Source organism: Oratosquilla oratoria, chromosome 27, assembly GCF_046742065.1.
Source record: "Oratosquilla oratoria isolate Oo_2021 chromosome 27, ASM4674206v1, whole genome shotgun sequence".
Classification (NCBI taxonomy): domain Eukaryota; kingdom Metazoa; phylum Arthropoda; class Malacostraca; order Stomatopoda; family Squillidae; genus Oratosquilla; species Oratosquilla oratoria.
Window position 1 is genome coordinate 16,300,625 of NC_134803.1, and position 14,871 is coordinate 16,315,495.

The 14,871-nt window shown below is 37.2% G+C and overlaps 1 protein-coding gene across 11 annotated transcripts in view; it reads right to left on the bottom strand.

The window, feature by feature from the left end:
* The window catches only part of Vps13 (vacuolar protein sorting 13C), a 1,483,510-nt gene that overhangs the window by 477,817 nt on the left and 990,822 nt on the right, over window positions 1–14,871 (bottom strand). For all 11 annotated transcript variants that reach the window (XM_076210284.1, XM_076210280.1, XM_076210283.1 and 8 more), the window contains one exon: window positions 8,637–8,798. In XM_076210284.1, coding sequence (XP_076066399.1) covers window positions 8,637–8,798 — 162 coding nt within the window. The remainder of the gene's footprint in view (window positions 1–8,636; window positions 8,799–14,871) is intronic.

Here is a 14,871-nt window from a genome sequence, read left to right on the forward strand (position 1 = left end):
AGAACACATATACATTCCTTGTCCATCCCATTTCTGCAATGGCAATACTATAAGCCAAAATATTGCATAGAAGCACATGTGGGGGACTCTGTTCACCACATGTGCATAATGCACACGTGCATAAATAATGGTTGCATTTCTAAAACTATAATCATAAACAAATGCACTTGCATAATAAACATTATAGTCAACCTAACCAAAAAAAGAATCAATGAAGTTTAACTGTCAACTGGACACTATACAACAGTATAGAAGAAAACTTTATCATACTTTAGTAAAAGTGTTTATTCATTTAGCCTATACCCTGGTACTTCATCAGGACTGTATCCCTCAAGTTATTTTTCACTGTCACCATCACTGTCAAATCTAGAAAATTCTTTTTCACTGTCATCATCACTTTCAAACAATCTTATCATTCGTTAATCAATTAACCCTCATTGGTCCTTTCATAGTAGTCATTCAGCTCATCATCACTTAAGTTCATCTTCATCCTCATTTGTGCTTGTAGTTGAAGCTACTACATCCTCACTTAATATCTAATCTGTGCTTGAAGTTGAAACAACCAAATCCTCATATAACATGTCGTTGTCACTTCCATCCATGGCATTTGAGATACAACATTTTTTTGAAGGACTTGATAATTAGCTCTTCAGGAATACTGCTCCAGGCTTCTTTCACCCATTCTACAATTAAACTCAATCCAGGTCTTTTCAGTGCACCACCTTTAGTAAATTCCTTTTCACCAGATATCATGCAAGATGTCCACAATTTCTAAATGTAAGTCTTGAAAGGTTTATTTACTGAAATGTCAAGTGGCTGCAGAACAGAAATGCAACCACCCGGAATGACTGCTTGTCTTGTGCGGTATTCCTTCAGCTTGACTTTGACAGACTCACAGTAATGTGACTTAAACATGTCCCAGACTAGAAGAGTTCTGGGTTTGAGCAAGGCCCCTGGCCTTTTTATCCACACTTCATCCAACCAAACTTTTGTTAGGTTTTCATCCATCCATCCCTTAGGATGTACATACATATACCAAAGGCTTTTTTCCCCCTTACACAGGGGGTAGCCAAAAAGAAAAAGGAATAGAAACCACTCCCACCAATTCCATCCCCTACATACTCCACTCCCCTCCACTCTCCTTCCTCCCATTCATCTTGGCACCTCCTGGATGACGGGTCATCCCTGCATCCTGTCCACTGCCCTGAGTCAGAAGTAGTGTCGCAAGACACAGCACATCCACAGCAAGGCCACTTCATTAATTTGGCGACCCTTCCTCTACATTCCCTCATCAAGAAAAGGAGAAGACCGGGAGAAATCCCTTCGGGCTGCGTAAACTTATTTCTCATACATACCTCCTCACCCCCCATCCCCCACCCACTCCCCCTCATGCATCACAGCATCATACATACACAACCCTTTTCCATTCACTCTTATCTTCTGTCCTCTCCCGTCCTTTCTCAACAGACATTCCTCTTTCGTAATGCCCCTAGATGTTAGGAAATCGCATGGACCAGATGGAATTGCGAACAATTCTTTTTCAAGACTGGTATGGAGATATTGAAAACCTTGCTGCTCTCTTGGATTTCAGCATTTCTTTAAGCTGATCTTTCTGCTTTCTCCATCCTCTCACTACCTTTTCTGAAACCCCAAACTCCCTTTCTGCAGATCTGTTTCCATGTTCTGTGTAATCCACCACTTTCAATTTAAAACCTACTTCATAGCTCTTTCTCTTACTAGTACTCATGATTAGGGTTTGCAGTTATTAGGCCTTAAACTCCATTCAATCTACTGTAGATGTAACAGTACAGTAGGCCTAATGGAAGTTTATCAAAATAATAATTTTTTATTACAAAAATCATGTTTATTTAAGTTATGTTACAGGATGTTATGTTACGCTATGAAAACATAATTTGTGCATACATCATAGAAATGCAGCCATGAGTGAAACAGGTGATGTATGGTAACATATGGTAAACAAAGGGGCAAGGTCACATTGCTTATAAACACTATAAAACATAAGAGTTAGAAAAAGAGAATATTTTATTATCTTATTGTAAATGATACACGATTTTCTAGCAGCAATAGTTCAGTTTAAAGCAGTGAGTCAGTAGGAGCCCTTGATATATATTTTATGCATACAAAAAGCCTGAAAAGCTTTCCAATGCATATTGTGCAAACACCACTAAAATTCTGTGTAATTGTCACATTGAAATTTACAATTATTGCAACTTCGGTGACAGAGTAGTGCTGTCCCTCATTAACCCCTTCACTCCGGGCCAAAATCTCGCGGGCAGCATTAGCTGTAAGACGTACGATGTTGCGTCATAATACTCGCATTATAATAAATAAAGTCACCGCTGTATCGATCGTTCTCTCTTTCACCCGTGAATTTTGATAACCATAGAAAATATGATGAAGCCAGTTTACAGAGTATGGGGGTCACGCAGGTACAACTACAATAAATATAATCAAGATGCCGACATTGGCATCCTTGCGTACCCACTTGCTCCTCATGACGCCTACGTAGGTGTCACCATATGGAAGGGGTTAATGTCAAGTGGATAGATCATATCCCTGATTTTGGCAAAATGTTTTGTTAAAAAAAGTGCAACCTATATGCAAGTATATACTGTACGGTCATTACTCTCAGTGCACCATACTGCAATGTTTATAAGTTGTTTGTGCTTGATTTGGGGACCATACTGTGGAGACATATTCTAGACTGGTTATTAGTTGTTGTTTTTTTACCAAAATCAGTGTTGGTGATGGTTTTCAATATGTTTGTTTTCTTGATGATTTTTGCTGTCAGGTCCTTAACTTATGGGCTTCATGTTATATGTGTACCAAATATCATACCCAGAATTTTTGGGTTCATTTCTAATGGGGTATGGCCACTTAATCTTACTAGAGGGATATTATTTTTATCTTATTTCATTTTATTTTTTCATGGTTATCTGGATTGAGCAATATTACTGTTGATTTCTGGGGTGAGGGTTCAATTTCCTTATTTCTGAGTCTTTGTTCTAATATGTTTAAGTAGATTTGGGTATTCTTTGCTGCTATTCTGTATTTACTGTGCTGGGTTATTATTGTCAAGTCATCTGTGGATAGAACATCAGTATTTAGTTCTGGTTCTGGAGTTGGAAGATCACTCATAAAGTGGTTGAACAGTAAAGGTGAGAGTATTACATTGTATAGTATTTTTGTACCTGAGATCTGGTTGTTTTGGGTTACTGTGCATTGTCTTCCTGCTATAAAGTTGGTTAACCACTTCTTGACATTGTCATGGATATCTACCTTAATCTTTTTGGATAATATATGTCTGGGAACTTGTCAACATATGTTTATATCTTCAGTAACCATAACTGCTCTTTCTGGTAGGTTTTTTTTTTTTTTTTTATTAAATCCTTCCAGTACATGTTGTGTAATGTTTATAAGCAAAGTGCTGGTAAGAATGGCCCTCTTTGAAACCATGTTGATTGGGTGAGGTAGGTTTTTCTGATTTGATTCTTATTGTAACTGACCTTCCAACTAGCTTGGGTATTGCAGATAGTAGTGAGACTGGTCTGTATGATGAAGGGTTTTCTGGCAGTTTGGTTTCATAGGCATTATATGAGCTCTTTTCCAGATGTTTGGGACATTGCTGTTTTCCTGGTAGTTGAACATATCAGTTAAGGTAGTTTGGTAGTTAAAGCAGTTATGGCAGTTTGGCCAAGGTGTTTGGGGTGGACATTTGAGATATTGTCCGGACTTTCACCTTTGGAGTTTTTTATATCTTTATTGTTCCTTCTGTCTCTTTCTTGTGGAAGGAGGGGGGCCGTTTCATTGTCAGGGCAAAATACCATCACCAAAACAGCAATGTGGCATCATTAGGGAATATTATTCCAAAACTAGATTCAAACCCAAAATACCAGGATACATGAAAATAATTACAGAAACATATGAAATCAAACCTGATGCTGAAGCCCCCACCCTATCCAATTTTCACCAGTAAAGATAATGGAAGGCCAATGCAGGTGTTGAGGAGGGTGGAATCAAAAGTGTAAAGCCTGGACATCCATCTCAAACATCTCGGGGAAAAAACCATAAGATCCTTAACTGATATTTTCAACCACTCCAGGTTATACAACATAACAATCAATAAATCAATCCTTTGCCCCTGGTCTCTCTTGCAAATGACCTAGAGGCTCCAGGATACTGGTAGTGGCCTCAGGGCAGGACTAAAAGTTACTTGTGAGGAGATATTGTGTTGTTGTCTGGGGATAGTGAGTGTAGTACATTGTAGTAAGAGGTGTTTTGTGTCTTCTGTGTGGTGACTGTATCTGAGGGAGTTTGAATTTGTGGCCAGGCCTATTCAGTGTTGGTATAGTAGTAATGATGGATGATGACCTGAGCATAGGCATGCTATTTTGGTCCATGTCTGGTGCATGACGATTTTCCTTACGGAACTTATGTATATCTGGGGACTGTTGTTGGAGTACTGATTTAGGTGTTTTTTCCAACACCAACCCCCAGATATAAGTCCCACAGAAAAAACCCTCATGCACAAAACTGAACCACATGAGTTTAAGAGCAAACTAAACACTGCAAGATACAAAGGCGGGACACCACAAGCGTAGCTCCCCTTCCCACAAAGTACAACTAGGTAAATACTAGGTAAATAGGCACACCTGTGCTGAATACATCATCTAGCATTAAGACAGTACCAACACAGAATAGGCCTGGTCATAAAATCAAACTACACCGGATGCAACACCACACAGAAGACACAGAACACCTCATACTACAATGCCCTACACTAACAATCCCCAGACAAAGGATTACAAAGGATTACAAAGGCGGAGCATGCCGACAGGAGACCTTTTGATCCATATCTAGGTCGGATGCGAAAAAAAAAAATCATATTAATAATAAAATTAAAAATAAAAACTATAATAATGTAAATAACAAATAAAATACATAAATAAATGCATAGGTATAGTTAAATAATAAACAAACAGGTAAATAGTAAATAATAATAAATTGACATATAACTAATAATAAATGAAAATCAGGCAGACAAATGATAACAAAACAAAATCAAATAATATAAAATAAATTATAATCATTACAGCATCTTACTTAGGTATTTATCTAAATGATTTTTAAAGCTTCGAACTGAACTATATTCCACTACCTGTGCAGGAAGCTTATTCCATTCATTAACTACACGGTTGGCAAAGTTGTTTCTACCTACTTCCAAATTGAATCTATTTCTGGACAGTTTGAGACCATAGTTTCTTGTCTGATTCTCATTCAATGTGAAAATTTTGTCACTTTTGATGTTGTCAATTCCCTTTAAAATCTTAAAGACCTGTATCAAATCACCTCTGAGTCTACGCTTTTTTAGGGAAAACAGATTCATGTGTTTTAGTCGATTTTCATATGATTTATTTTTGATATTTGGAATCAGTTTTGTGGCTCGCCGTTGTACTTTTTCCAGTCTGTCAATGTCTTTAATGAGATTCGGTGACCATACGGAAACAGCATATTCCAAATGTGGACGAACTAACGATTTATATAGATTGTTAATGAGTGATGGACTTTTGCAATCAAAAGATCGCGCAATCAGTCCCAGAATCTTATTTGCTTTCTCAGAGGCTGAAATACACTGCTTGGATGATTTGAGGTCGTTACTGATAATTACGCCGAGATCTTTTTCACTATCCACTTTTGTTAACGGATTTCCAAATAGCTTGTAATCGTACTTACTGTTATTTTTACCTATGTGCATTACCTTGCATTTACTTGTGTTAAATTTCATTAGGCACTTTTCAGACCATTGCTGTAATTGATCTAAATCTTCTTGAATATCTAATTGGTTTGAGTGATCATTTGCCACTCCGCACAGTTTTGTATCATCAGCAAATTTGGAAACTGTAGATTTTAGTCCATGGTCTATATCATTTATATATACTATGAATAGAAGTGGCCCAAGAACGGAACCCTGAGGAAATCCACTTGCAACACTTTTCCATCCAGAAGTTTTTCCATTTAAAACAACTCTCTGTTTTCGACCATTCAACCAATTACTAGTCCAACCTAATAGGCTACCACTTATTCCGTGTAAAGCTAATTTAGTAAGTAGTCTTTCGTGTGGGACGGTATCAAAAGCTTTTCCAAAGTCTTGATATATTAAATCTATATTGTTTCTTTTGTCATAATTCGAGATAACTGTATTGTATAATTCGAGAAAGTTAGTCACGCAAGAACGTTTCCGTCTGAAACCATGCTGGCTATCATTTATCAAACGGTTACTTTCTAAATGATGTTCGATAGCATCTCTGATGATAGTTTCCATTATTTTTCCTACGATTGAAGTCAAACTTATAGGCCTATAGTTATTTGGTTTCTTTTTGTCACCTTTTTTGAATATGGGAGTAACGTTAGCTAGCTTCCATTCTCTTGGGACATCTCCGGATATGATGGATTTCTTGAAAATAATTTCTAATGGAACAACAATCTCATTTTTCATTTCCTTTAAGATTCTTGGATGCCAACCGTCAGGCCCTGGTGTTTTATTAACTTTGAGTTTGTCTATACACCTTTTAATTTTTTCTTTTGTTATATTTACTGTAGTAAGTTTACCCCAGACTTTTCACTGGTTTCAGTTTGGAATTCACTTTGAGGTGTTTCGTTTACGAATACCGAGCTAAAATAATTGTTTAAGATATTACACATTCCTTCATTTGAATATTCAAGTTGACCGTCAGCAGATAATAGTGGACCAATGTGATTCCTAACAACCTTTTTATCTCTAATGTAACTATAGAATTCTTTGGGATTCTCTTTGGATTTATCAGCGATGTTCATTTCGTATTGTCGTTTTCTTTTTCTTATTGTCTTTTTTAAATCTCTCTGTATTGATACATAACCTTCATAGTCATTAGGTGCACCCGAGCACTTATATTTCTTGTAAGCCTGTCTCTTTTTAGCAATACTTTTTTCAGTTTCTTTGTCGAGCCATTTTGGGCGAGCCTGATTTGGGGGGACGTCTGTCCTTAAAAGGAATGTAAGTTTGAATCATCTTAGTGAGCGTATTTTGAAATATTTCCCACATCTGATCTACAGGTCTTTCGTTTAATTTTGCCTCCCAATCTGTAAGCTGAAGCTCCTGATGTAGTCCTATGAACTGAGCTTTACTGAAATCGGGTATTTTAGAAACACAAGTATCTATTCTAAAATTGTTTAGGAGTTTGAATCTAACTAAGTTGTGATCGCTATTTGCAACAGATTCACCGACTTCTACATCAGTTACCATGCTTTCGAGGGTAGTGATCAAAAGATCGAGTAAGTTTCCATATCTTGTGGGCTCTTTTACATGCTGAATTAAGTAATTGTCACCAAGAAAATCAATCAAGCGACTACCTATATGGCTATGTTCAAGGGTCATCCAATCAATGTCAGTAAAATTGAAATCACCCATTATCAATAAATCCCGGTTGCAGAAACTAGACAGTTCTTGAAATAACAGTTTGTCGTCTGCTAATGATAATGTCTTTGGCCTATATATTACACCTATATTCATTTTTTGTCCATTTGTTTGGGTAAACTCAACCCACAAACTATCATATGCATCCTGTTTCACTTTCTCTAAATCACAAGCCTGAACATTGTTTTTAACGTACAATAGAACACCCCCACCTTTCTTGTGGTTTATATCCTGATGAAAGTGTTTAAATCCCGCAATATTAACAACACAATATCTCTTCCCAAGTGACTTAGGGAGCTATCTGGGGGTCTGTTGCCCATTTCCTGAAACTACAGGTCATCTGCAAGAAAGACCAGGGGTAACAGACTGATTGATTGTTAAATCATTTGCATAGGTGAGAGCCTTGATATTATGCTCTGGATCTGATGTTGGGAGGTCACTCATGAAAAGGTTAATACTGCACGTGAATTGTTCCTTGCGGGCTCAACTGTATAATCTTTTAGTTTCTGCTGGTTGGTAATTCTCAGACATTGTATTTTCTGTCAGCTAGAATTTTTTTTTATATAATTTCTAATCACTGTAGTGTATGTCAGTTTCTATGATATTTTTTCTATAGAGTATGTCTAGGGACTATATCAAATGCCTTTCATGTCTATTTTCACATTCCTATTCTTTCTGGTGGCGATTTCTTATTAAATTCCACTAGGGTTTGTTGAAACAAATGGGGAAACAAATGGGTGTTGGATGGATTGATGGAGAAAATGCTTTTTAGTATATTGATAGCCTCGCTGAGTAACGTTTGTAGGCAATGTCCTGATAGAGTGGCCCTCTTTAAATCCATGATGATTTGGGGAGGTGGGCAATTGCAACCAGACATTTTAAGATAAGTCTTTCCATCAGTCTGGATATGGTGGATATAAGATGGTCTGTCAGATGCTGGATTTTTGGATAGTTTGGTTGATTTCAAAAGGGAAATTATGTGTGTTGTTTTCCAGAATATGATATATCACAATGACAATTTTTTATTTCTTTCTTACCTGAAGCCAAAGTTGAACAAAAGCAACTGATAAGATTTTTTTACAACTGTATTAAAAAAAATCCTCATCTATGTCCATTATGGGGATCTGCATAAGAAAAATAAAAATACTACTATATCACACACCTGCACACAACTGCTTAGAGTGATGATCTTGCAGCCATTGTCTACAGTGATGGCAGCTACCAGACCCAACTTTTCTTGTGCTTTGTCTGTAGGAGTTAGCTGAAAATACCGTTTGTCTGCCTTGGTCACTGGAATACTACACCGGGCACCAAGTGATGGAATCTGTATAGAAATGAATAGAGCACATCAGCTGAAGTACATATTATGTATATTTATATATGTACATATACATACATACACACACACACACACACACATATATATATATATACATACATATATATATATATATACATATATATATATGATGCCCCACATGGAGAAGTGCCCCATGCTACACAATGGCTGGTTTTGAGTTATGCACATATAACACTATTTTGGCCCTTCTACTTCAATCCGAGCATGTCAGAAAGGACAAAACGTGACCTGCAATATGGTCGAAACGCTCCTAAAACAAAGTGGTAAAACCTCACGCTCTCTCGGCCGGCGCAGCAAGTCAAGACTTGGCGTGGAGTAGTGTGGCAAGCACCCGGCCGCGGTGTTGTCAAGGTGAAATTCATGCCATCCAGAAGAGCCTACAGTCCAAACTTCTTTGACCTGTCCACAGTCAACCTCCTCGTGAAGTACCAATATGACAGGTTGCTCACGAGGGAGAAGATCACTGACCTACAGTACCTGACTGACGAGTTCATCGCCCAGGCCAATAATCGTCAGTGGTGGCGGGACCTGTTGCTTTGGCAGCAGGACCTCCGCAACCAAGGTGCTCTGGTGTCCTCCGACAGCGAATACGATGCTGATGACCCAGATAACATAAACATGGAGTACGATAACCTGCCGGCTCCAAACATGGCCTAGCATCTGGGTCATCTGGTTTTGTTGGTTGTTTGTTTGTTTGTCTACATGTTGTTTGTTTTTGTTTTGATCTCTCTGTAACTCACATCAGTGGTTTTGTCTTGAAAAATACATTAAAACAATGTTTTCATTTTGCTCGTAGCTTCAATGACAACAAAGTTATTCATGTTTTACGTTTCCAAAACTTTGGAAGGGATTTCTGGCATTTTAAAAATTGGCGCATGGGACACTTCTCCACTCGGGGCCTCATATATATATATATATATATATATATATATATATATATATATAGACATATATATATATATATATATATATATATGTATATGTATATATATATGTTAAAACCACTGTTGGAGTAGAAAAGACTGGAGATGGGGAATCTATATATTTTGATTGCAAACTGCAATCCTCTTCAGTAGATTCCTCGTCTCCAGTCTTTTCTACTCCAACAGAGGTTTTAACGTGATTGACAAATGTGAGATTGCATTTTTCACCTGTAATATATGTGTGTGTGTGTGTATATATATATTACATATATATATATATACAATGTATATATATATATATGTATTGTATATATATATGTATTGACCGTTTCAGTTAGTTCAAATTTTCTATCCGATGTTTTCTCTTTTTCTTTCCTTATAACCAATTCTCGAAACTTCAACATCGATGCGGCAGTTCTAAATATTAACCGATTTCACTCAAATTTTGCAAGAAATATTTTTTCAACTATACAAACAACTTGGTTAAAGGCAGCAAGAAAAATCGAAAATAATTTTTTCAGTGCCACCCTAATATACATGCGTAAGTAACCACTAGGAAAAGTAAACTAACGAAGCAGAGTGCTTTCGTATAATTACATCTTCAGTGCACTGAAGATGTAATTATACAAAAGCGCTCTGCTTCGTTAGTTCACTTTTCCTAGTGGTTACTTACGCATTTGTGAACACACGCTCCTAGTGTTTTTATTGCGTATATATACATGTATATATATATATATATATACACACACACACACATATATATATATATATATATATATATATATATATATATATACACCCATACATATACCAAGGCTTTTTCCCCATTACAAGGGAGGTAGCCAAAAAGAAAAAGGCATAAAATCATTCCCACCCATTCCATCCCTACATACACTCCCCTCCACCCTCCCTCCCATCTTAGCACCTCCTGGATGACGGGTCATCCCTGCACCTTGTCCACTGCCCTGGGTCAAAGGCAGTGTCGCAAGGCACAGCACATCCACAGCAAGACCGCTTCATTAAATCGCCAACACCCCTCTCCATCCCCCCATACATAAAAGGATAAGACAGGCTGCATCAAATTTAGCTCACACATACTACCTCACCCCTCCATTCCCCCACCCATTCCACCTCATGCATCACATCATCCATATACAACCATTCTCCATTCACCCGTCTTCTGTCCTCTCCCATCCTTCCTCAACAGACATTCCCCTCTTCCCCAAAGCCCCTTTCACCCCATCCATCCATGTCGTCCCAGGACGTCCCCTCATGTTCACTCCCTCCACATCTGCCTTCCATACCTCTTTTACTATTCTTTGTTCACTCATTCTTTCCATGTGTCCAAACCATCCTAATACTCTTTCATCAACCCTATCTCCCAGCTCCCTTTCCACCCCTGTTCTCCTCACCTCCTCATTTCTCACTCTATCTAGCCTAGTAACCCCCATCATACTTCTCAGGCTCTTCATCTCAAACATATATGAAAGAAATAGAAGTAACAAGGAATGAAATAATGAAACACTTGAGTAATCTTGATGTTAGGAAATCACATGGACCAGATGAAATAGCAAACTGGATTTTGAAAGAATGCAGGAATGAACTGGCAGACAAAATACATAGCAAAATAAACAGTTCCTTGATAGAAGGAAAAGTTCCAAAAGATTGGAGATCAAATATAGTACCTATATATAAGGGGGAAATAAAGAAGACCCCACTAACTATAGACCAGTCTCTGTAACAAGTACAATAGCAAAAATTTGGGAAAAAATTATCAAAAGTAGATGGGTAAGGTATTTGGAAAAAAATGTGCTAAATCCAAGGCAATTTGGATTCAGACAAGGACAATCATGCATCACAAACTTAATGTTTTTCTATTCAAGGCTAATAGATATAATACAAGAAAGATATGGATGGGCTGATTGTGCATTTCTAGACCTAAAAAAAGCTTTTGACAAAGTATCACATAAGAAGTTGCTTAAGAAATTAGAAACTGAAGGAGGAATACAGGGCAAACTGCTTAAATGGATGGAAGACTTTTTGCAAGAAAAATGAGAGTAGTGATAAGAGACAAACACTCTAATTGGGATGAAGTGATAAGTGGTGTTCCACAAGGAACAGTTCTGGCCCCAATAATATTTGCTATATATATTAATGACATGGAAAAAGGAATTGAGAGTTATATGAGCTTCCTTGTGGATGATGCAAAATTGTTGAAAAAAGTCAACACTGAAGAAGATTGTGAGTCGCTACAGAGTGATCTCAATAAAGTATGGGAATGGAGTAGGAAGTGGTAGATAGAAATCAATACCAAGAAGTGTAGCATAATGGAATTTGGAAGAAGCAGAAAAAGAATAGTAGGATCATATAAATTGGGAGAAGGAATAAAAAAAGTAGAATATGAGAATGACCTAGGAGTCATTATTATGAATAATATGTCACCTGAAAAACATATAAACAAAATTTTTGGAGAAACTTATAATTTAATAAGAACAATCAAAGTGCCATTTACGTACCTGGATGAAGAAATGGTGAAGAAAATACTAATCACTTTGATAAGACAAAGATTGGAATATGCAGCAACAATGTGGTCACCAAGTACAAAAAAAATTTATAACAAAATTTGAAAGAATACAAAGAGCAATTACAAAATTGGCACCAACACTCTCAGAACTATCATATGAAGAGAGACTAGCAAAACTTGAGCTACAGACATTAGAGCAAAGAAGAGAAAGAGGAGATTTGATAACTATTTATAGAATCATGAAAGGCTTTGAAACTATTGATAGAAAGGACCTAATAAAATGGAATGATAGAAATACAAGAGGACATGGAAAGAAAATCAAGGACAGTTATAGAAGAGATCTATAAAAAGAACAGCTTTCCCCACAGAGTAATAGACATTTGGAACAAGCTAGATGAGAAAGTGGTGTGTGCAAAAGTAATATATGAATCTAAAAACAATTTAGATAAAATGAGATATGAAGACGGGACACCACGAGCATAGCTCCCCTTCCTGTAAAATACAACTAGGTAAATACATTCAAACTCCTCCTCTCTTCCTCTCTTATGTTCCATGTTTCTGCCCCAAACAGTGCTGTTGGCACAATAACTCCTTCATACAGTCTCCTCTTAGCATCCATTCCCAAATATCTATTCCTCATTACACCTTTTAATCCACCAAGGCATTTACTCGCTTCTCTCAATCTACATTCTACCTCCACCTTCACTCCACCTTTTCCTGCAACATTTGCACCCAAGTATCTAAAACTATCCACTTCCTACAGTCTTTCACCCTTAATGCTCACTTCCAGCCTGCTGTCACCCTTAATGCTCACTTCCAGCCTGCTGTCACCCTTAATGCTCACTTCCAGTCTACTGCCACTTTCACCCTTTGTACATCTCACCTTACTTTTACCCACATTTATCTTCAGCTTTCTTCTTTCACACACTCTCCCACACTCTGTTACCAACTTCCTCAATCCCTCCTCTGATCCTGCCACAAGCGCAGTGTCGTCCGCAAACAATAGCTGGCTCACCTCCCACTTTTCTCCATTTTCTTTAACCATCTCCAATCCCTGACCCACAACCCTTGCATTTATCTCTCGCACCACCCCATCCATGTACAAGTTGAACAGCCAGGGCGACATAACGCACCCCTGACAAAGTCCCACATTTACCTCGAACCACTCACTCTCTCCATTTCTAATCCTGACACATGCTCTATATATATGTAAATATACATACACATACACACATCAGTCGAGGTGGCAACAAAGTTTGGACTCCAGAGAGGACTGCAAATTTCGAGGATCACAACAACAAGGAAGTACCTGTGTTGTATTAATAGGGAATGGGAAAGCTGGTGGTGTAGTGGGAAGGTGAAGAAAAAGGAGAAGGGGAGGGATTACTAAGGAAAATGGAAGGAAATGAGGAAGGGGAAGATAGGGCCCAGGAAGTCAGATGGCAGGTAAACAAGAGACAGCCTGACGATAGTGGTGAAGTCGATGTGATCAGTAAAAATGTAAAAATTAGAAATATAGATGGAAGAATAGTTATAATGGGTGACTTTAATTGTAAAGAAATCTGCTGGGAAGAGATGAGAGTGAAGGGTGGAGATGACCTATGGGGAAATGTATTACTTGATATGATTATAGAACACACAATGACGCAATGTATACAAGAGAATACTAGGTATAGGTATGAGGAAGAACCATCAAGACTGGACCTAATAATCACATCAGAACCCGAAATAGTGGACAAGATTGAATATAAGACACCAATAAGTAAAAGTGACCACATATTGGTTAAACTGGAACTAAATGAGGAAAAATACATGAAAAAAGAACAATATAGAAGGGGAAGATTAATGTATGAAAAAACAAATTTTGATAAAATAAGAGAATTCTTTCAAAAAGCTGACTGGGAAAGAATACACAAGGAGGAAACAACAGAAGAGAAATGGAATATTTTGACAAAAATTTATAAAGGAGTGGAAAAGTATGTTCCAAGACAAAAGCAAGAAAAAGAGTATGTAAAGTGCTGGTACAACAAAAGATATAGGGAGTTGAAAAGACAAAAGGGATAAAGCTTGGATGAAAATGAAAAAAGTCAAAAGACCTGAAAAATGGAAATTATATACTAGTTATAGAAATGAATATGTACAAGTGTGCAGAGAAGAAAAGAGAAAATACAAAAAAGAAGTCATAGAAAAACGTAAAGATCATCCAAAACTATTCTACAGATTTGTAAACAACATACTGAAAAACAAACAAGAATTAGAAAAACTACGGCAAGGAGTTGAATACACAGAGGAAATAGATATGGCAGAAATTATGAATAAGCATTTTAAATCTGTGTTTACAAGGGAGAACATACAACCTACAGATATCAAATGGGAGGAGAAAGTCCCCCCTATGAAAGAGATAGAAGTATCAAAGAATAAAATAATGAAACACTTGAGTAATCTCAATGTCAGAAAATCACATGGTCCAGATGAAATGGCAAACTGGATTTTGAGAGAATGCAGGAATGAACTATCAGACCAAATACATAGTCTAATAAACAGTTCATTGAAAGAAGGAAAAATGCCAGAAGATTGGAAAAGAGCAAAT